Here is a 24,831-nt window from a genome sequence, read left to right on the forward strand (position 1 = left end):
TTGTGTATTTTGGGCATGTATGACAACATAACAGCAGGAATTGGAGGAGTAATTAATTGTTTAACCATTGTAATTAAATTGGTGTAATGCGAGTAATTTGTCAATTTTTATTTGTTTAGCTGTAACTTGTAAAAATTAAAACCTTAGTGTGAGTGTTATTTGTAGGTGAAAGACCTTCAACTTCTTACTAAGAAGATGGTGTACTATCTGGAACAGTACAACATTATGTCACAGACTCCAATGCCATTGGTACTGTTTAAGTTTGCCATTGAGCACATATCAAGAGTGAGTCGAGTCTTGCAGCAGGACAGTGGTCACCTACTCCTTGTCGGTGTCGGAGGTTCCGGAAGACGAAGTGTGGGTCGCCTTGCTGCCAGCATGGCTGATTTTGTATTGTTTCAGGTATTTTTTACACTTCCTAGAGGACAGATATTTCATTTTCTATTTATTGGTCATGCATATGCTGTGCATTCTCAGATTGTAATTTTGTTTTCATGATTTGTATAATGATGTTTGTAAGAAAGAAAGTCCAGTGAAGAATTAACGTAATATTGATAGAAATGCAAATGGTTATAAATATGGAACAACTTTACATTACTGGTCTCCACAACCCCGTCTTAATATTCGTGTTAAAAATTCATAATGAGAGACATAAGAACAATATGAGAAGGAAATCTTTGGTTACGTGACAGAAGTAACTACACTTCATTCCAGAGCTGACTACGGCACGCCAAACTTCACACTAGCAGAGTGTGTGGGCTGAGGCTACATCTGTCTCGTCTTTCCTCAGTCCATCTCAGAAGTGCCTGATACAGCACAGTATTTCATTTAGTATTGTAGTACGGCAGTTTTCAGTTGGCACAATTACCTTCAGTTTGGCTGAATTGTGGTGTCAGTGCTATTTTCCCTTTGCTACTTGTTTATGGTGGGAAGGACATACACAGATCTCATGGCTGTCTGCACAGAAAGGGGCAGTCTAGCTATCTATCATCACAAGCCTTGAAAATTGTTTGGGAAAGACAGAAGACAAGCGTGAGAATTTTCATTATGTATTATTCAGCTGCATAATCAACAGGTGCTGGAAATTTGGTATGATTACTGTGGAGATAAAGCATTTAAAGATTTAGCTGACAGTGAAAGAGCCAATAATTACGATGAAATTAGAAGTAATTTAATGCCTTCAGCTACTGGCGGGTGTTGATATATATCAACAGGGACAGGTGAAACTGTGTGCCCCGCCGCGACTTGAACCCGGGATCTCCTGCTTACATGGCAGACGCTGTATCCATCTGAGCCACCAAGGGCACAGGGGATAGTGCGACTGCAGTGACTATCTCGCGCACGCCTCCCACGAGACCCACATTCTCACCTTGTATGTACACACATTACATTCATAGTGTCCCACCCCGACACACTCATTACTTGTGGAAGATCGTAAGAGCTGTATTCTAGACAGTAGACAGTTTAATGTTCCAGTTGAAAGTGCCCTAGTGCATGTACAGATTTATCTGATTGACCTACAAGGTAATCCCCATTGCAAAGTCAATTTTTTTTTTTCCCTCCCCAGATCGTTCACATTGCCCCCTCAAGTAGAGTCTGAATCTCCATAATGAGGTTGCAAAAGTGCTATGATATATCAACCAACATATGTATGTGAAAGACCTAAATAAGTGACAATTACATGGCAGCCTGAGTGCAAAAATCTGTGAAATTGTCCACATCTGTCCATATGCTGTTAGTTTGTACCAGATAAAAATTACAATATATTATGTTTTCATAGCACCAAAAATAATAATGAACATTTGTTTTGTTTGTTATCTGTGTTGTTGAGAAATGTGAAGTATAAAACCAAAGCGTATGCAGTGCAACTACATTGTCTATTAAATGCAGTCACACATCACATACACAAACATATCACAGAAATTAAGGCTCAAAATTCAGTAATCACAAGACCAGTCATTGGAACTATATTGAATAAACCTTGAACACCATGGGTTCCACATGGAAAGTTGAATGTGGCATACTTAAGAGTTGGTAAAACATCAGCACTACTCATTTTCTCTATGGACAAAAAGACAAAATTTGATAAATCCCTTCTTGACCAACTGACTGGATGACTGACTGACTAATAATGCACAGACTAAACCACTGGAGATATAGACATATTATACAATAAACACTTTCTGTTAAATTAGCTGCAAGAAAGAACACGCTAAGCTTTGCGGCGAAAATGTGTGATTTGGTTTTCCTTTTTGCAGTCATTTTTAACAGAAAATAAATAAGTTGTTTTTATGGCTAACTTTATAATCCTGCTTGTTTGTAGGTTAAAACTGTGATAAATACTGTCATTATAGCTACTATCCTCACATGTCAAGCAGTTGGAAAAGTCTCTCTTATACACTGTGTACTAACGATTCCAACTGATTTCCCTGTTCATTTTGACTTCTACTCCCTGTCAAAGTTCTGTTTGCAGTAACAATAAATAAGGTCAGAGAGGCGAGGGGCTAATACACAGAGAAATGGGGAGGAAATGGATATAAAGGACAACATAGGCAGAGAGATGAGGGAGGATGCAATGGATAGAGTGAGTGTGTGGTGAAAAATATACAGGGAATGGGGGAAAGTTGATAGACTAAGATAGATGGGAGAAGGAGGAGAGGGGATGAGGAAATTAGGGTGGATGTCCAATTCCCACTCATATATAGCTGTTGCAAAGCATTTCCAGGTTCATTAGTTTCTTACATTTTTTTTGAGTAATTCTGTCTGTGTGTATTGTGCAGTTTAGCTTGTTAAAAGTTCTCCTTCTTACTGATAGTACTGGCAATTACACCTTGACTTTGGTCCTCGTCCTTGTATTATTATTTATGTGTCTTTTTGGAAATAAGATGTAAGGTGTTTCAGATAAGGCATTTGTTTCTGTAACGTAACAAAATTACAAGTGAAAGAAATATTTGTTGAGATAGGTAAATGTAAAAAACATTGCAATTTCTCCAGAGCTATGAACATAGTTTATTTAGTTTTGTGAAAGTTATAACAATGTGCTATAACTTTCTTAATATAACATTTTGCCTCTTTTGTTGCTAATGCATTTAAACAAAATATGTACAAAATTGATTTACATGAAATATTTATAAATTTTAGTTAGGGACCTACAGATATTCAAAGCTTTAGGGATGGATGCAACATACTGTACATGATGAGCTAGGCTGAGATGGAGGTTATGGTGGTGGAATGTTCATTTACGTGAGGAGTTCAAATAAATGTTCTTAGTCCTGAGTGCACAGCTTGATGTCCCTTCTAAATGACCTACAGACAACATGTTATAATAGTTCTATTTCTTGTGATTTTCTTTGAAAATAGTTAGTTCAATTTGAGAAAATGCAGTTAACACAGGAAAAAATTTAATTATAATTTTTTTTCCTTTTCACTATAATGAGTAGTAGGCATTTTCCTTATGTATAATATATTTCTCCATTTATATTATATTTTACTCAAGTGGGATAATGTTCAAGTCTTGTTGCTTTTGTGTTAAGCTCTAACCCATCTCAGAGAACAGTTAGTAGTGAATTATTGGTAAGAAGAACAGTATCTGTGAGGCATCACAGAGATTGTCTGCTCAACATCTTTTGTCTTGTGTGGCAGGCACAACAGTAGCCAGTTTAAACTATGTGGTGAGTGAACGCTGGTAGTACACAGTGCATGCTTGGCCCGAATTAGTGGTGGCAGTAGAGAGTGGAGGGGTGAGGGCAGAAACAAAATGAAATTATTCTGATAAAAGATTAAATAGCAAATATAACTTAAATAACAAATTTTACAAAATGCAAGACACACTTTTTTCTTCGAAAAATTGCCTCCAGGATTTATTTCCATCTTATACTCGAAATTAATATAAAAATGTCCAATGTTTGATTTAAAATTTCCGCCAGTCTTAAAAATGACCATATATTCAATGCCACAGGGAACCTATCCCTATCTGACAACATTAGATTCAACTTGGAGCAGCAGCATTCCAATGTGCCAATTTACAAGCTTACTAACAGTATCTCCCTCCTGCCCACCCATCACAAATCCAGAGCACTGTCTAGAATATGATGCAGCACTACAGTGTATGGTGCCGGTGAACTTGAATTGAAAGCGATTTGTGTTATCGGTAATGGTACAATATTTTTGTTAGTAGCTAGTTCTGTAATGGAGAAAAATAAAAGGTATTCATGTGATATGGCCTATAAATATAAAACAATATCAGAAAAACCATTTGTGGTTGGCAGAATAGTAGAAAAGAACTGAAACAAATGAGGAAGACTAAATGTGCAAATAGAAGGGTGAATGCAAAATGGCCAAAATTAGAAGATTATGAATTGAAATGGATTCAAGGGCACCCTCAAAATGGCATTAATCCAATAAATGATTCAAAATACACACTCATAAGCTAGAGCTACAAAACTTAACAGATTCTAAAGATGGAGGTGACTGGTGCTACAGGTTTAAGAAACATCATGAACTTACCATGTCAACCAAAACCAAAATATCTCAGAAAATGCCATGAGAGTATGAAGAGAGAATATTATCATTCCATTGCTTTCTTATTCAATATAAAAAGAAAAGCAGTGTGGAACTAAGCCTAACAGCGAATACAGACAAAACTTCCCTGACATTTGATATGCCGAATAACAGAACTGTTTCCATGAAAGATGCTAAAACTGTAACTATAAAAACCAGAGGACATGAAAAAATTCGCTACACTCTTTTCCTTTCATGCTGAGCTGATGGTACTAAACTTAATCCAGTGATGATTTTCAAGCACAAAATAATGCCACAAACTTCTGAAATACCACCAGATGCTGTTGTTGATGTACGTGAGGAAGGTTGGATGGATGAGGCTAGTATAAAATTATGGTCAACCAGAGTATGGGAGAGAAGGAAATGTGCTATATTGAATGAGAGTTCTTTTATTGTGCTAGATCAATTTAATAGTCATTTGAAAAATTCTGTGAAAGAGGAATTGAGATGGGGGAATACAGAGCTGGGAGGACTTACTTCACAACTGCAACCTCTTGATGTCTCGATAAATAAACTATTTAAAGTGTGTATAAGAGAAGAATGGAACAAATGGATGATGGATAAAACTCACCGTGAATTCATGCCAGAGGGAGCTTTAAAATGACATACAATCAAACAAGAGTGTCAGTGAATAAAACAGTAATGGCCTAGAGCGAGAAAAGACATTACGGTCAAAGTGTGGCATAAGTAATCCTCTCGATGGCAGTGATGACCATCTTATATATGAAGAAGACAATGATGATGATGAATAGGAAGAAGAAGAAGAAAAAGACAATGAGAAAGAAGAAAGTTCAAATGACGATTATCAGGGTTTTAAAGGTCAATTTGGTTTTGTTGTTGTTGTGGTCTTCAGTCCTGAGACTGGTTTGATGCAGCTCTCCATGCTACTCTATCCTGTGCAAGCTCTTTCATCTCCCAGTACCTACTGCAACCTACATCCTTCTGAATCTGCTTAGCGTATCCATCTCTTGGTCTCCCTCTACGATTTTGACCCTCCACGCTGCCCTCTAATGCTAAATTTGTGATCCTTTTGCCTCAGAACATGTCGTACCAACCAATCCCTTCTTTTAGTCAAGTGCCAGTCTACATTTTATATCCTCTCTACTTCGACCATCATCAGTTATTTTGCTCCCCAAATAGCAAAACTCCTTTACTACTTTAAGTGTCTCATTTCCTAATCTAATTCCCTCAGCATCACCCGACTTAATTCGACTACATTCCATTAACTTCATTTTGGTTTTGTTGATGTTCATCTTATATCCTCCTTTCAAGACACTGTCCATTCCATTCAACTGCTCTTCCAAGTCCTTTGCCGTCTCTGACAGAATTATAATGTCATCGGCGAACATCAAAGTTTTTATTTCTTCTCCCTGGATTTTAATACCTACTCCAAATTTTTCTTTTGTTTCCTTTACTGCTTGCTCAATATACAGATTGAATAACATTGGGGAGAGGCTACAACCCTGTCTCACTCCCTTCCCAACCACTGCTTCCCTTTCATGCCCCTTGACTCTTATAACTGCCATCTGGTTTCTGTGCAAATTGTAAATAGCCTTTTGCTCCCTGTATTTTACCCCTGCCACCTTTAAAATTTGAAAGAGAGTATTCCAGTCAACATTGTCAAAAGTTTTCTCTAAGTCTACAAATGCTAGAAACGTAGGTTTGCCTTTCTTTAATCTTTCTTCTAAGATAAGTCGTAGGGTCAGTATTGCCTCACGTGTTCCAACATTTCTACGGAATCCAAACTGATCTTCCCCGAGGTCGGCTTCTACAAGTTTTTCCATTCGTCTGTAAAGAATTCGTGTTAGTATTTTGCAGCTGTGGCTTATTAAACTGATAGTTTGATAATTTTCACATCTGTCAACACCTGCTTTCTTTGGGATTGGAATTATTATATTCTTCTTGAAGTCTGAGGGTATTTCGCCTGTCTCATACATCTTGCTCACCAGATGGTAGAGTTTTGTCAGGAGTGGTTGTGGTTTTATAAAATCAGAATTGTTTCTGGGTTTGCAATCTAATAATAAAAATGTTGGTTTTTAAAAAATTTGCTTAAAAATTAAGGTGTGTCTTATAGTTCATAAAATACAGTATATTAATTAACAGTCCACTAAAGGTGTAATGAAACTAGGCTTTACTAGAGTGAAAATTTTTGCCTGATTTCGTCATTTTTAAATAGTTATTTCGGTATATTTTTTGCTAGTTTTTTTCCATTTTGTCAATAATTTCGCTAAATTTTATTTCCACTTTTCAGCGGTAAAAGGTAAAGGATATACATTTATGACACATTTGCAATGAAAAATCTTTTATTTTACATAAATTGAAAAAGCATAAAAATTATAAATCTGATTAAAACACAAATACCAAATCATGAAAGTTTGGAAAACATTTATCCTGTCCTAGTCATTCTGAGAAAGACTAGGATACCATGACTTACATATTACTGGGAGTCAGTGCTGTTCTCTTGTCAGACATTATATTGCAATATCTAGAAAGTGATCTCTCACTATCAACATTACTGACTGGGATCCACAAAGCCTTCACTGCAGTTCCACAAAAAGTCCATACTCTGCTTTCAGGGACAGAAGAATACCAATCACATCAACATTTTTTACCTTCTCTACAAGAACTACCTACTAAACCCTTAAACAATGTGTATCGTACAAGAAATTCTGATGTTGGAAGTTCTTGTAGAATGGGAATTTTCTTTATCAGCTGAGAGATTTCAGCACTATCTAAATTGCCTCTTATTATGCAAGGTCACCAAGCTTAGACTGCAGAAGATGAATTAACGGTATCTTGGAGCCCTCTAATGTCAGCAGCAAATTGCAACATTTTGAGCAGTGCTCGACAAGAAAAATAGCTAGGCATTGAAGTTTTTTTTGCTTCAGCAGAAGTCAAAGCTTTAAAATAATTGACAGCTACACTCTCATCTTCAACAGTTTCAACAAATCCTAATATATCACAGAGATATTCTCCAAGGTACTGGACACTTTCAAACCATGAGTTCCACCTGGTGATGACAGGAATAGGGAAACGTTTAGCTTTTGTGGGTACACCTACATATTTCTGAGCTAAGAACTGAATATATGCATGCTTTCTCTTTCAGGTATTAAGGAAGATCTGTTTTGTCTGCAAAACACAATGGTTCAAATCACAAAGTTCCACAGCCCACACATTGCCAACCAAATTTAATTTATGAGCCCAGCATTGTGTGTGTACTAACCCTTCTGAAACTAAAACCCTAACTGCATTTATACACTTGCCCATGTAATGGGTTGATTCTGAAGTTATAGAAACTACATTTCTGTACTGAATTTCGTAATTGCTTGCGCACATTCTGTAGCATTTGCATTTGCAATAACCTTCACTCCCCCGACATATAATTTCTGAACTGCACCACCGCCACAACTTTTATCAGAACCACGAACACATACTGCCCTTTCTGTCTGTCGTTTCATCACAAAGAATTGAAACTCTTCCATCTTTCATGGCTCCATTTAATCTTTCCTCCTCTTCTTTGATGTTTCAAGGTAAGTAACCTCCCCGTAGTCTTCCTGCTGAGGGTAAGTCTCCAGCACCTTAAAAATGTCAATAGAACTGCTATTAGAGCACTATGTAATGAATTAAATTCCCACTTTACCCAGTTATAAGACTTTTTTAAGTGGGTGCTTGAGGAAATTTTTTTTTTTTTTTTTAATATAGGCCTAGTCTGACCAACAAAAATTATTGGCTATCGAGATTACCTGATCTTTTTTGCGATTAGCAGACGGTAAATGAATTATTTACACACCTGGTATGTATTTGTTCATCCATTCTCTCAGCTTTGGATGATCAACTTTTTCCATCGGAATGTTAGCCTCAATGAAAGCTCGAGTAGTTGATAAAATGAATTACTATATATCATTTTTCGCTCATTTTGCTGCTGCAGTGACTTTTGTAAGCGTAGCTTATCTTTTTATACCAGTAGTTGTTAGTGCCTTCTCCTTGTTCTTCTTATGGGAAGAACTGTTATTAATGTGTTTCAGGCACACATCCTTCCTCTGCCACTCAATATGCACATTGCAGTATTTGCACATAAGTATCTTCTTACAGTCGTCGAAAACATAAAATCCTTCTGACGAAAGTTCCTTTTCTCGGTCGAAAACTGTCACTACCGTATTAATCATCTGTAACACGAAAACAAAACACAAAATACTTCACTCAATGCACTGGCAAACCACAACGATATCCAACACGTAATACTGCATACACCGCCAGAACATTGTAGAATGTCTTTAGAATACTCGATATATTATATATTTCGAAATGGTGTACAATCGATATCCAGATTGTATTACCATAACTGCAATCGAATTTCTGCAGTTAAGTTCAAATGACGAGATTTGGCCAAGTTTCGTCAATTATTTCGCGATTTGGCTTAAAAGTAAATAGTTTCGCATTTTCAGCAAAATGTGTAAAATTTCGTGAAAATTTCACGATTTCACGCTTTGCGAAAAATAGGTTTCTCTAGACATTATCTGTGATTGCTGCTGTAGTATGAATGCTAACTTTAACAGTTTTGTATCATTACAGTGAAAAGTTCCTGGTGTTACAAAGTGAAAAGCTTCCTCGATGCATCCTGTTTGAAGTCACTTTCAGTGAGTTTGCAGAGTTTATAAAAGGCTGGTCAGAATGCACAACGAACAGGGTTCAATTTGCCACAGAAACTCCCACGGATTAAAAATGGGATACACTTACAATAATCACATTGCCACATGGCTCAATCCCGATGAAACCCAACACAATTCCAATCTACATCTACATCTACATCCATACTCCGCAAGCCACATGACGGTATGTGGCGGAAGGTACCTTGAGTACCTCTATCGGGTCTCCCTCCTATTCCATTCTCGTATAGTTCATGGAAAGAAAGATTGTTGGTATGCCTCTGTGTGGGCTCTAATGTCTCTGATTTTATCGTCATGGTCTCTTTGAGAAATATACGTAGGAGGAAGCAATATACTGCTTGACTTCTCGCTGAAGGTATGTTCTCGAAACTTCAACAAAAGCTCATACTGAGCTGCTGAGCTTCTCTCTTGCACAGTCTTCCACTGGAGTTTATCTATCATTGCCATAACGGTTTTGCAATTACTAAATGATCCTGTACTGAAGCGCGCTGCTCTCCGTTGGATTTTCTCTATCTCCTCTATCAACCCTATCTGGTACGGATCCTACACCGGTGAGCAGTATTCATGCAGTGGGTGAAGGAGTCTACTGTAACCTACTTCCTTTGTTTTTGGACTGCATTTCCTTAGGATTCCTCCAATGAATCTCAGTTTGGCATTTGCTTTACCGACGATTAATTTTATATGGTCATTCCATTTTAAAACACTCCTAATACCTACTCCCAGATAATTTATGGAATTAACTGCTTCCAGTTGCTGACCTGCTATATTGTAGCTAAATGATAAAGGATCTTTCTTTCTGTGTATTCGCAGCACATTACACTTGTCTGCAATGAGAATCAGTTGCCATTCCCTGCACCATGCGTCAATTCGTTGCAGATCCTCCTGCGTTTCAGTACAATTTTCCATTGTTACAATCTCTCAATATACTACAGCATCATCCCCAAAAAGCCTCAATGAACTTCTGATGTTATCCACAAGGTCATTTATATATATTGTGAATATCAACAGTCCTACGGCACTCCCCTGCGGCACACCTGAAATCACTCTTACTTCAGAAGACCTCTCCATTGAGAATGACGTGCTGCATTCCAATGAAGCAACCATGACTATGCCGTGAGACATCCTGCTTGGGGAGCTCCATCAGCCATGACATTCTTATGGGCAGAACATTGAGCTTCATAAACAAGTAGTTCGGGAAGGTGCAGTGGCAGTAAATAGACAATAACAGCGAAGAGTGAGGATACGGATGTGTCTGTTTTATCTGCAGTACACCAAGTGAGCTTAGGAGGATTTGCTATAGATACTGGTATCAGTCTTACATCTGTGTGATGTATAGTAAACAGCCACAAGTTCCCAGGTACCACCTATTGTTGACACAGGAGATGTATGGAAATGGTATTAATCGGAGAGCTACTTTCTACAAATGGGTGTGGAATATTTTTATTGTGGACACCTTACACAGTGTTATGTTCTTTGATGGATGCACAGTCATAAATTATGGTGCAGGTATCATCATAATATGCCAATTTTTGGCCACAGAAAATCTTAGGTGGATTTATAACAATGATTCATCGAATGAAGTGATCTGTTATTACTTCACAGGTATTCTGAGAGGTGAGATGAATCAAGCTTTGTTCATCCACAATTGAGGTGCTCTCCTGGAAAATGTCAGTCTTGACATTAGAAGCCATAAGAGGATGCACCACAATGGTCGCCCAGTCCATCCTGCATGTGATGTGATACAGGAACTGAACAATAGACTTCTTGGAGACAGTTAGGTCACTGTATCCAATTTAACATTAATAATTTACTTTTTGCTGACTAATCGAAGGAATTGAGTTTATGTCACCGAACTGGGTAACCCAGCTGACATATAACAACACACCGAGGAAGCTTGTCCTCCTGTGGCACCAGGAAATTTACATCTCATCCATAGATAATTTAGAAAGCATATTGAGTTTTGTATTCAGGGAAAAAAGGCACACGTTGAACACATCACCTAAATAAACATTCCTCCCCCAGAGCACAACACAGAACGTTTTCAAGTCTCAAACATCTGTGATGTATATCTGCAGATTTAAATCACAAATGAAAATTTGTATCAAGACCACTATTAGAACCTAGGTCTCCTGCTCACCAGGCAGATGTGCTAACCACTATGCTACCCTGGCACAATGGGAACTAACCTTGTGACTTACCAGACACCTTCAAAGACACTTAAACCAAAACATCTTGACATGCTCATGCTTTTTTACTTGTTATTATTGGTACCCATGTAATGTATCGCGGTATGTCAAGTAAAATAATATGATACGAGGTGTCATGTTATACATGACACATGCCGTCATGTCATCCAACATGAAATTCATCATTTTGTGCAGGATGTCATAAGGTGTCATTAATGTTTAGGATGCAAGTATTCCCACTCTGGGCTACTTCCTATTGTAGATGCACCCCCCACTCTCGGATACTGCCTACTGCTGGTGCATTTCACTTTCTAGAAGCATGGAAATTTGTGTCTATTTTTTTCTTACACCCATGTGAACATATAACATAGGATTGATTTGGGGACAATTGGTCCCTTCCAGCAAAATTCCCCCCCCCCCCCCCCCCCTCCCAGAAATTAAAAAAAAAAAATTGTGACCCCCCCCCCTTCCCCCAACATGGGACAAATCTGTCCCCAGAATTTCATCCCTGCTCCCAGAAAAACTTATTTAGATATTATATTTATGTTCTTCAACCATATAATAATTCTATATAATGGAAGGAAACATTCCACGTGGGAAAAATTATATATAAAAACAAAGATGAGGTGACTTACCGAACAAAAGCGCTGGCAGGTCGATAGACACACAAACAAACACAAACATACACACAAAATTCAAGCTTTCGCAACAAACTGTTGCCTCATCAGGAAAGAGGGAAGGAGAGGGGAAGACGAAAGGAAGTGGGTTTTAAGGGAGAGGGTAAGGAGTCATTCCAATCCCAGGAGCGGAAAGACTTACCTTAGGGGGAAAAAAGGACAGGTATACACTCGCACACACGCACATATCCATCCACACATACACAGACACAAGCAGACATATTTAAAGACAAAGAGTTTGGGCAGAGATGTCAGTCGAGGCAGAAGTGTAGAGGCAAAGAAGTTGTTGAAAGACAGGTGAGGTATGAGTGGCGGCAACTTGAAATTAGCGGAGATTGAGGCCTGGCGGATGACGAGAAGAGAGGATATACTGAAGGGCAAGTTCCCATCTCCGGAGTTCGGATAGGTTGGTGTTGGTGGGAAGTATCCAGATAACCCGGACGGTGTAACACTGTGCCAAGATGTGCTCGCTGTGCACCAAGGCATGTTTAGCCACAGGGTGATCCTCATTACCAACAAACACTGTCTGCCTGTGTCCATTCATGCGAATGGACAGTTTGTTGCTGGTCATTCCCACATAGAATGCATCACAGTGTAGGCAGGTCAGTTGGTAAATCACGTGGGTGCTTTCACACGTGGCTCTGCCTCTGGTCGTGTACACCTTCTGGGTTACAGGACTGGAGTAGGTGGTGGTGGGAGGGTGCATGGGACAGGTTTTGCATCGGGGGCGGTTACAAGGATAGGAGCCAGAGGGTAGGGAAGGTGGTTTGGGGATTTCATAGGGATGAACTAACAGGTTACGAAGGTTAGGTGGACGGCGGAAAGACACTCTTGGCGGAGTGGGGAGGATTTCATGAAAGATGGATCTCATTTCAGGGCAGGATTTGAGGAAATCGTATCCCTGCTGGAGAGCCACATTCAGAGTCTGGTCCAGTCCCGGAAAGTATCCTGTCACAAGTGGGGCACTTTTGTGGTTCTTCTGTGGGGGATTCTGGGTTTGAGGGGACGAGGAAGTGGCTCTGGTTATTTGCTTCTGTACCAGATCGGGAGGGTAGTTGCGGGATGCGAAAGCTGTTTTCAGGTTGTTGGTGTAATGATTCAGGGATTCCGGACTGGAGCAGATTCGTTTGCCACGAAGACCTAGGCTGTAGGGAAGGGACCGTTTGATGTGGAATGGGTGGCAGCTGTCATAATGGAGGTACTGTTGCTTGTTGGTGGGTTTGATGTGGACGGACGTGTGAAGTTGGCCATTGGACAGGTGGAGGTCAACGTCAAGGAAAGTGGCATGGGATTTGGAGTAGGACCAGGTGAAACTGATGGAACCAAAGGAGTTGAGGTTGGAGAGGAAATTCTGGAGTTCTTCTTCACTGTGAGTCCAGATCATGAAGATGTCATCAATAAATCTGTACCAAACTTTGGGTTGGCAGACTTGGGTAACCAAGAAGGCTTCCTCTAAGCGACCCATGAATAGGTTGGCGTACGAGGGGGCCATCCTGGTGCCCATGGCTGTTCCCTTTAATTGTTGGTATGTCTGGCCCTCAAAAGTGAAGAAGTTGTGGGTCAGGATGAAGCTGGCTAAGGTGATGAGGAAAGAGGTTTTAGGTAGGGTGGCAGGTGATCGGCGTGAAAGGAAATGCTCCATCGCAGCGAGGCCCTGGACGTGCGGAATATTTGTGTATAAGGACGTGGCATCAATGGTTACAAGGATGGTTTCCGGGGGTAACAGATTGGGTAAGGATTCCAGGCGTTCAAGGAAGTGCTCTCTTCTCGTCATCCGCCAGGCCTCAATCTCCGCTAATTTCAAGTTGCCGCCACTCATACCTCACCTGTCTTTCAACAACTTCTTTGCCTCTACACTTCTGCCTCGACTGACATCTCTGCCAAAACTCTTTGTCTTTAAATATGTCTGCTTGTGTCTGTGTATGTGTGGATGGATATGTGCGTGTGTGCGAGTGTATACCTGTCCTTTTTTCCCCCTAAGGTAAGTCTTTCCGCTCCCGGGATTGGAATGACTCCTTACCCTCTCCCTTAAAACCCACTTCCTTTCGTCTTCCCCTCTCCTTCCCTCTTTCCTGATGAGGCAACAGTTTGTTGCGAAAGCTTGAATTTTGTGTGTATGTTTGTGTTTGTTTGTGTGTCTATCGACCTGCCAGCGCTTTTGTTCGGTAAGTCACCTCATCTTTGTTTTTATATATAATACAATAATTCTATATTGTTTGGCTGGTGAATCTTCTGCATTTTGGACTGAGGGTCAGGGACTTTAGCCTATAAATTGCAAGATGCAAATGTGTCAGCACCTTGCAGCTAAGAGAGCTCACTGCACTGGAGAAGTTGGGTTATCTCATAGAAATCTTCAGTTATCTCAAGACGTTTTGTTTTAAATGTCTTTGAAGCTGCCATATAAGTCAAAAAGCTAGTTCCCTTATTTTACATCCTTAACTTTGCCCAGGGGAAATGGCCTTGCCGCAGTGGCTAAAATGGTTCCCGTGAGATCACCGAAGTTAAGTGCTGTCAGGCATGATCGGCACTTGGATGGGTGACCATCCAGGTCGCCATGCGCTGTTGTCATTTTTCAGGGTGCACTGAGCCTTGTGATGCCAATTGAGGAGCTACTTGACTGATTAGTTGCAGCATGAGTCAAGAATACCATCACAATGAGTGGGAGAGTGGTGTGCTGACCTCACACCCCTCCTAACCGCATCCTCCACTGAGGATGACACGGCAGTCGGATGGTCCCGGTAGGTCACTCGTGGCCTGAAGATGGAGTGCTCTTTTTTTTCCCAGGACATATTTGCCTTTGTTTCTGCAGTCTACCATAATCTGACATTAGACTGCCATAGCTTGGCAACAAATGTAGAATTTTGTTGACTCAGGCAATGACTCATCCAGTATAGGGTTCTTTACTATTTGTTGAATCATGTTGTTTGACTTGGGCATCGTTAGTCTAGATCGTCTACTGTTACCTGCCTGTTATGGTTGAACCAGTTCAGTATGCCTAGTGTGCCCTCACAGCAACATGCCTTCAGGACGATTTTGGTTTAACTTTTTTCATGTTTTTTTATTATGTATTATTATATTTTTTAAAGTTTTCTTTAATTTTTTAATGTTTTTTTATTTTGTTTTGTTTTATAGTTACACACATTTTAGTCATACACATGAGACTGTACATGCAAATATATGAAGGAAACCATGAATACTTTATACAGTGCACAAAAAATAGCAAATGGAAATACAACAAGGAACTAAATATTAAATATTGAGCTAAGTTTATGAAAATTGTGTACAGGGTGGGTGAGAAGTCCCTGTATCCCTGTAACCCCTGTTTTGCAGGTTGGTAGCTACGTCATTGCTTATAAGTTGTCGGAATTCATTTTTACATTTTTTTGCAGCTGCAGTTGAGTTTTAATTTGTAACCATGGCAGATGTGAGCGGTCATAGTTACACTGTTGTGGAGTGCTTAGTGACAAGTGTGTAGGTGCCAGAATGACAGCACACACAGCAGACAGTGAGACAGATTATGAGAGCATTCCAGGAAAGATTTAATAAGGTCCATCACAAAAGACAATGCTTATGCATTCGAAGAGATGTTTGTTTGCTTTTGACAGTGTTAAAGGTAGACCAAAGAGGACGTGAGAAGCGACATGTGCAAGAGTCTCTGCTTCGATTGAATAATCTTTTATGAAGTCGACGCATAAATGTGCTTTGGAACTCAGTATACCGATGACAACAATGCGAGGTAACATGAAAAAACACTTAAGATCTGATCTTTTCCACCGATGTGCATAAACGAGTTAATGCAGTGAGTGCATTTTAGCATACTATTCTTAGTTAACTCAATTTCCTTATGCACTGAACATTGTCAAGGTTACCTTTTCTGACAAATGTGCCATTTATCGCAGATAACATGCTAGTAATATTGTTATTTGTGCAAAGGGAATCCTCATTACACAGTTGAGTTAGAGAGAAAACCACCTCACATAATGATATGGACAGTGATGACCTGACAACATTTGTTGGAACTGTACTTTTTTTTATAGGACTACTAATGTTGCAAGTTATTTACAATGTTACAAACAGCTTGAGGAAAGGAGTCCCAGGTTGCATACATACATTGGTTGCAGCAAGATTGAGGACCTCCTCACTTGCAGTGTGTGAGTTCCTAAATGAACACTTACCAGTATGGTGGATAGGTCATGTATCATAAGCAACACCAGCCCCTCTCAGATGACCACTTTGAAGTTCTGACCTCACCACAAATGACAACTTGTTTACGTGAGTCATTAAGGTGCATGTATCTGCATGTCATTATGCTACAAACGAAAAACTGCACAATACTGTAGAGGATGTATATCACATTATAACACCGGACATGCTCAAAAATATGTCAAGAAAAACACTGAGGCATGTGGAAATGCTTTTACAGCATGATGAGGACCATACCAATATACTGGACATTTAATACGTAAGTAAATACTTATGCTAAAACAAATAAAATCTATTACCTTTTGATACTAGGTGGAATGCGGACTTCTCTCCCACCTTGTGTCCAAATAGTTTATATTACATAGACAAACTTGTAATGTGACCACATTACATAGATAAACTTACTTAAGCTCTTACTGTATTGCAAGCAGAACGATTCACACAACTAATAACATGGTATTGAAAAGTGTACAACTTGTTGTTATGTCTTATCTTACAATTCTTGTCATTGTTTATATAAAGTAATTAAGAAAATTAAGAAAGTGCTGCTAGAAAAACTCTGTGAATAATTTTATCATGTGATGTTGCAACACCAAATCTGAGTCAAGTGTAAAATTGGCTGAAATAAGCAGAAGACTGTGACTCAATGTATACACAACAGAATACCATACTATCAACTTTTCAGTTATGTACAAAAACTGATAAACTTAACCTTGTTTTATCCAAAAATGAATTTTCTACAAGACAGCATAGCAGTTTTTGAAGAAAACAAAGTAAAACATTTTCTATTGATCACAAATTAGATGATCTTTTTTTCTGACAATTATTTATACAACAATTTTCATGTTAGCTTAACTTTCTCTACGGCCATTGATGAATCTTTTAACTCTCCATCTCACAGCATGTGCAGGGCTGGGCATAATTCTGGTTTGTTTTGCACGACCAGATGTTTTTTGATGATTTTTGACCTCTGGTGAATAAAGTCTTTAATTTATAAACAATATAACAATAATCAGTTGTAATAACCAGCTGTTTTTAAATTGTATCCAAATGCAGCCCATAAAATCAATGCGTGATTTTATGCGTGTAAAGCCTGAACAGTGAAATAGTTTTGCAAATGCTTCTTATAATTCCCATAAGAATATATTTTTTTATTATCATCTGCATCACTTGAAACCATCTCAGCATATGTGATTTGCCTGAAGCCAGATTTTACTTGCATTTTATGTACAACTTTAGACTGATATATCATGGCAATGGATAAATTTTTGACAAAACAATAGGACTTTCTTACAAAATTTGAACTGATTTGCACAAGTTTGAAACACAGAAGTGGCACGCATAAAAAATCTCAGTAAATGTGCTTTTTGCATGTAAAAATTGGATGAAGCTAGATCTATGAAAGTGAGTTTTCAGTTTTATTGTAAGAATGCATTTTTTATTTATTTAATTTACTTTAAACTGTTTCTGCACATTCAGTTCATTAAGAACAAATTTTACACTCTGCATTTGGCTGGACTTAAAAGTATTGTATCTTGACAATGAATGAAGAGTATTGGATAAAAAAAAAGTTGCTTTGACTTTATGCATTTATTTACCTTTTTGCAAAGTGTGAAGCAATTTGTACAAGTTTAAAGTATAGAAGTAGCGAGCTTCAAAAACCTCCAGGAAAAACATATTTTGTGCATGTAAAATCCAGATATATCAAGATTTTTTTAAATGGTTGAAACTTATCTTAGAACAAGATCTGATACACAAGTGGACCAAATTTGAACCATCAGTCTCGCTCCAGCCCGAAGTTGCTTAAGGGTGACCTTTTTTGGAAGTAAAATCTGAATGAGGGTGGCTATTTTTGGAAGTAAAATCTGAAGGAGGGTGACTATTTTTGCACATTAAAGCCAGACTGTACACATACAAATGGTGCATTAGCTGAGCATTAATTGTAGCCTGTGGAATAAATCGATTCACACAATTTTCCTGGATACCAGCTCTGGTTCGTCATTTGAACCTTGCATGATATACTGTATCATAACTACACTAAGACATGTGTTCAATTGGCTATAAAAATGGCCACTGGTCCAGGCTAAACCAAAAACATTTACCTTCATGTTCCTAGCTCAAATAGGGAATGAGCACCAAGGCCCTCCCCAAGTTACAGTTCTGTGCGCAGCCTTTTCATGTGTATTTGTTACAGTGCGCCTGTGCTGTATCGATCTCTCGTACCATATCCTGTTGTGCTCCTAGTCTTCAAGCTATACTTAGTAACTAGCCACAGAAAAGCAACACTTATTACAAAATACCATCTTCAACTGGAAAAGCTAAACCACTTTTCCAACCAGGTCTTATATAACCTTTGTCGTATCCTGAGGAACACACCCTGCAAAATCCATCGTGCATCTCTCATAGTGGTATCTCACCATCTGTACAATCTACAGATTTGCTGGCCCATTTTTGTGTCTTTCCTACTTCTTACAGAATGTAACATGTCATTTCCACATGAAAATTCCATATGCAAAAAAATCTACTCCGAATTGTTATTAACACCTCTCACTTCAGGATCACCTTTGAAAGCAGCTATGCAATATACCTCTATGTGGTTCACCCTATGCATGAGTTCTTATGTGGACACGGCCACCAGCTAATGGAGTGTTAGTATGAACAATGCAAAATTGTGGCTACCAGATCAGATTTGATCATTATGCACCAAAGATCACATCATAACATGCGCCATGAGGATCGTTTGACCCTCCTTCCTCCCTTAACATAATTCTATGAACCATCATCCATGCAACTTCTCCGAAGGTCTATTCATATCCTACTTGCACCTCACAGTTCCCTGTCCCTATTGCCACATTTATTTTATTTATTTATTTATTTCATATTCCATAGATCCATATGGGAACATATCCCTGGATATAGAATGAGTCAAAGTTTTTTACAGATTATTGTTTTGTGCACAGATACATTGATCTTATCATTAGATTAAAGAAACTGTGAAGTTAGCATATACCCTTACATATTAGTTAAGATACAGGACATCTGAAAGAATATACAGTCATACATAAATTTGAGTATTGTTCTTAAGTTATACAGGTGTCATATACAGACATACATAAATTCGGGTATTGTATTAAGTTACACTGTACTTACAGAGTATGATTAATCAATTGTAGAGTTCACACAGTAAGGTTTAAGCACAAACAAGAGATTCTATTCATTTTTGCTAAGAAATTCATCAATAATGTAACAAGATTCATCTAAAAGGAACTGCTTCAGATTTTCTTTAAACTTTGGCATGTTTCCAACCAGTTCTTTAATGTGCGGTGGGAGGGCATTAAAAATCTTGGTGCCACTATATAAAACCCCCTTCTGGACCATTCTTTTCGTTTTTAGCTCATAATGGCTGTCCAGTTTCCTTTGGGTGCTATAACTGTGGTATGAGCCATTGATTTTGAATAAGTTGCTATTTTTTGAAACAAAGCACATCAGGGAAAAAATATATTGGGCAGGTGTTGTAAGGATTTGTAGAGCTCTAAACAGATCCCTGCATGAGTGCCTAGGATGTACTCCACACATAATTCTTATTGCTCGCTTCTGTGCATGGAACACTTTTTTTGCTATTGGTTGATTTCCCCAGAATATTATACTATAAGCCATAAGTTGGTGAAAATATCCAAAATATGCAGTTTTTATTGTGCTCATTTCCCTAGTGTCTGACATTATTCTTAAGGCAAACGTTGCTGAGCTTAGCCTTTTACACAGATCTCGAATATGGTGGTGCCATTTCATTTTGCTATCTATATGCATACCCAAGAATTTGGAGGACTCAACCTTCAAAATCTCGTGCTCACCCATTTTTAGGTTCATTTCATTTGTAACATTTGTATTAGAAGAGAAATGAATGTAATTTGTCTTTTTTAGGTTGACTGTAAGGCCATTGGTTTCAAACCAGTTTGTCAAATCTGCAAAATCTTTATTTGCAGCCGCATTTGACACATTCCCTGAGAGAGTATTAACTGATAAAGTGGTGTTGTCAGCAAACATGAGTATTTTCCCATATTCTGTACATAGTGCTAAGTCATTTATAAATATTACAAAGAGCAGTCGGCCCAATACTAAGCCTTGAGGTACTCCTGCAGTAATGGAGCCCCATTCTGAAGACACCTGACCACCATGCAGTCCTTCAACGATTACTTTCTGCTTTCTACCACACAGATAGGATTCAAGCCACATGCCTACGGTTCCACCCATTCCTAGGGTATTGGCTTTACTCAAGAGAATATGGTGACTTACACTGTCAAAAGCTTTTGACAGGTCACACAGAGCAACATGAAGCTCTCCTTGCTTTCATTCAGCTGAGCCTTCTCTGTGTCTATATCCCAACCCATCGCACCTTCTCAAAGGCAACCAATCACCCCTGACAAACCCTGTTTCTAGAGACCTCAATTGTGTGAGTGTGTGTGTGTGTGTGTGTGTGTGTGTGTGTGTGTGTGTGTGTGTGTGTGAGGGGGAGAGAGAGAGAGAGAGAGAGAGAGAAAGAGAGAGAGAGAGAGAGAGAGAGAGAGAGAGAGAGAGAGAGAGACTGAATCATGCTTGAAAGCTTAACTATTGTGCACAATTTCCGAAGGTCATTCAGCTTCACCACCTAGTCTGGGTATTGATAGAGAGAACTTGTTAGAGACACTCGAGCTCCGGGTGACAGCAGTTGCTCATACCCAAGGGGGACACAAAGCTGTTGCAAGCACGTGAGATGGCATCACACTCTGAGTGCTTACTAATATACCACATGCCAGCAATTGCAGCCAGTCTCTCACTAGTAACTAAAGCCTTTGTGTGTACCATTGGATAGCACAGTATTCTAACCTTTTCTGATTAACTTTTGGGAATTGGGCTTTCCCCTGGGTTGTGGTATATGCATAGATGACTCAGCTATGCCCTGGACTTGTGTTGGTTGTAAGTAAACTCATGATTCCCACTGTCAGCCAACACTGGAACTGCCTGTTTCATTCCACTAGTCTCCTCATTACCACCAGCATGAGTAATCACAAACCGTGTTTCTACCTGTGTAGAGTAGGATAGAAAAATTTCCTGTTTAGATACCTATCCCCTGCTTAGTGTCCTTCTTTCAGCTGCTTTACTGTCTTTTTCTCTTCTGCTATTTGTATTACAGATTGAAAGAGTGAAACTGCTACAAAGTTTGTCAATGGTCCAATACTGATCTTCATCTATATTTGCCATACATAGTTACTGATGCACTTAATTCCATGCACAATTAAAGAAATTTGATCACACATTTTGAATTTTGACTTATATTCACAATTTGTACATCAAAAAATTCTGTTATTTTGTAAGATGGATTTGCAGCTAATCAGCTATACAATTTTCTTTAAAATAGTTTCTGGGCGAGGAACCGTGCTGAATAAGGTAATTTAATTACCATTTTTGGGAAGCTGACTTGGGTAAATGAGCTGCTTTTACAAGTCTGTGTCTCAGAATATCCATTTGAATTTGTCCTCTAGTGTTATACTGGTGGATATCTCCCCTTACTTGAAGTACTTTTACATTCAATTTAATGTATAACAATGTGACATGTACGTGCAGGTTTACAGGTGTGAATAAAGTAACTTTCTAAACCGAGATGGACAGTGATCTCTTGGCCCCACCCTACATATTTCTCTTGTGATATATGTCTGCTTGTGTCTGTATATGTGTGGATGGATATGTGCGTGTGTGTATGCGAGTGTACACCCGTCCTTTTTTCCCCCTAAGGTAAGTCTTTCCGCTCCCGGGATTGGAATTACTCCTTACCCTCTCCCTTAAAACCCACTTCCTTTCGTCTTTCCCTCTCCTTCCCTCTATCCTGATGAGGCAACAGTTTGTTGCGAAAGCTTGAATTTTGTGTGTATGTATGTGTCTGTTTGTGTTTCTATCGACCTGCCAGCGCTTTCGTATGGTAAGTCACATCATCTTTGTTTTTAAATATACACTCCTGGAAATTGAAAGAAGAACACCGTGAATTCATTGTCCCAGGAAGGGGAAACTTTATTGACACATTCCTGGGGTCAGAAACATCACATGATCACACTGACAGAACCACAGGCACATAGACACAGGCAACAGAGCATGCACAATGTCGGCACTAGTACAGTGTATATCCACCTTTCGCAGCAATGCAGGCTGCTATTCTCCCATGGAGATGATCGTAGAGATGCTGGATGTAGTCCTGTGGAACGGCTTGCCATGCCATTTCCACCTGCCGCCTCAGTTGGACCAGTGTTCGTGCTGGACGTGCAGACCGCGTGAGACGACGCTTCATCCAGTTCCAAACATGCTCAATGGGGGACAGATCCGGAGATCTTGCTGGCCAGGGTAGTTGACTTACACCTTCTAGAGCACGTTGGGTGGCACGGGATACATGCGGACGTGCATTGTCCTGTTGGAACAGCAAGTTCCCTTGCTGGTCTAGGAATGGTAGAACGATGGGTTGGATGACGGTTTGGATGTACCGTGCACTATTCAGTGTCCCCTCGACGATCACTAGTGGTGTACGGCCAGTGTAGGAGATCGCTCCCCACACCATGATGCCGGGTGTTGGCCCTGTGTGCCTCGGTTGTATGCAGTCCTGATTGTGGCGCTCACCTGCACGGCGCCAAACACGCATACGACCATCATTGGCACCAAGGCAGAAGCGACTCTCATCGCTGAAGACGACACGTCTCCATTCGTCCCTCCATTCACGCCTGTCGCGACACCACTGGAGGCGGGCTGCACGATGTTGGGGCGTGAGCGGAAGACGGCCTAACGGTGTGCGGGACCGTAGCCCAGCTTCATGGAGACGGTTGCGAATGGTCCTCGCCGATACCCCAGGAGCAACAGTGTCCCTAATTTGCTGGGAAGTGGCGGTGCGGTCCCCTACGGCACTGCGTAGGATCCTACGGTCTTGGCGTGCATCCGTCCGTCGCTGCGGTCCGGTCCCAGGTCGACGGGCACGTGCACCTTCCGCCGACCACTGGCGACAACATCGATGTACTGTGGAGACCTCACGCCCCACGTGTTGAGAAATTCGGCGGTACGTCCACACGGCCTCCCGCATGCCCACTATACGCCCTCGCTCAAAGTCCGTCAACTGCACATACGGTTCACGTCCACGCTGTCGTGGCATGCTACCAGTGTTAAAGACTGCGATGGAGCTCCGTATGCCACGGCAAACTGGCTGACACTGACGGCGGCGGTGCACAAATGCTACACAGCTAGCGCCATTCGACGGCCAACACCGCGGTTCCTGGTGTGTCCGCTGTGCCGTGCGTGTGATCATTGCTTGTACAGCCCTCTCGCAGTGTCCGGAGCAAGTATGGTGAGTCTGACACACCGGTGTCAATGTGTTCTTTTTTCCATTTCCAGGAGTGTATTTTTCCCGTGTGGAATGTTTCCCTCTATATATATATATATATATATATATATATATATATATATATATATATATATAATGGAAGGAAACATTCCACGTGGGAAAAATTATATATAAAAACAAAGATGAGGTGACTTACCGAACAAAAGCGCTGGCAGGTCGATAGACACACAAACAAACACAAACATACACACAAAATTGAAGCTTTCGCAACAAACTGTTGCCTCATCAGGAAAGAGGGAAGGAGAGGGGAAGACGAAAGGAAGTGGGTTTTAAGTGAGAGGGTAAGGAGTCATTCCAATCCCGGGAGCGGAAAGACTTACCTTAGGGGGAAAAAAGGACAGGTATACACTCGCACACACGCACATATCCATCCACACATGCAGACACAAGCAGACATATTTAATGACCGAAATATGTCTGCTTGTGTCTGTATGTGTGGATGGATATGTGCGTGTGTGCGAGTGTATACCTGTCCTTTTTTCCCCCTAAGGTAAGTCTTTCCGCTCCCGGGATTGGAATGACTCCTTACCCTCTCCCTTAAAACCCACTTCCTTTCGTCTTCCCCTCTCCTTCCCTCTTTCCTGATGAGGCAACAGTTTGTTGCGAAAGCTTGAATTTTGTGTGTATGTTTGTGTTTGTTTTTATATATATATATATATATATATATATATATATATATATATATATATATATATATATTAGTATTTCACTTATATGTGAGGAGTGCCCCAATACCAGGAGTCCATGAGAAATATGAGACTGCAACAGTCCAAAATATGTCAGTTCTAGATATTCAGAAGTAACTACATCTCTCAGTTTCTACATTAGGTATTTTACCTTTGATATTCTGTTATATATATGACTGATGTTTCTTCCCTGGTTAACTTGGAGTTAACCTACAACCTTAAGCTTCTTATTCTCTGTGTTGTTAGATAGCCCGAACAGAAGATGACAGGTCTTGTCTGGATTACAGAGAAGCATCTAGTGATTCCAGTGACATTTGTGATGGGTGGTAACCATTGTTGTTTCATCTGAATAACAGATTTTAGAATGGGGAACATGTGGCAGATAATTTTTCTTATTTTTTAAAATGTTGATTATATGGTTCACAGTGTCAAGAACTGCTG

General features: G+C 39.8%; 1 protein-coding gene across 1 annotated transcript in view; it reads left to right on the top strand.

Annotated features, from left to right (window-relative positions):
- The window catches only part of LOC126455722 (dynein axonemal heavy chain 3), a 1,249,696-nt gene that overhangs the window by 698,154 nt on the left and 526,711 nt on the right, over positions 1 to 24,831 (top strand). The window contains exon 41 of the mRNA XM_050091491.1: positions 166 to 402. Coding sequence (XP_049947448.1) covers positions 166 to 402 — 237 coding nt within the window. The remainder of the gene's footprint in view (positions 1 to 165; positions 403 to 24,831) is intronic.

Source organism: Schistocerca serialis, chromosome 2, assembly GCF_023864345.2.
Source record: "Schistocerca serialis cubense isolate TAMUIC-IGC-003099 chromosome 2, iqSchSeri2.2, whole genome shotgun sequence".
NCBI lineage: Eukaryota > Metazoa > Arthropoda > Insecta > Orthoptera > Acrididae > Schistocerca > Schistocerca serialis.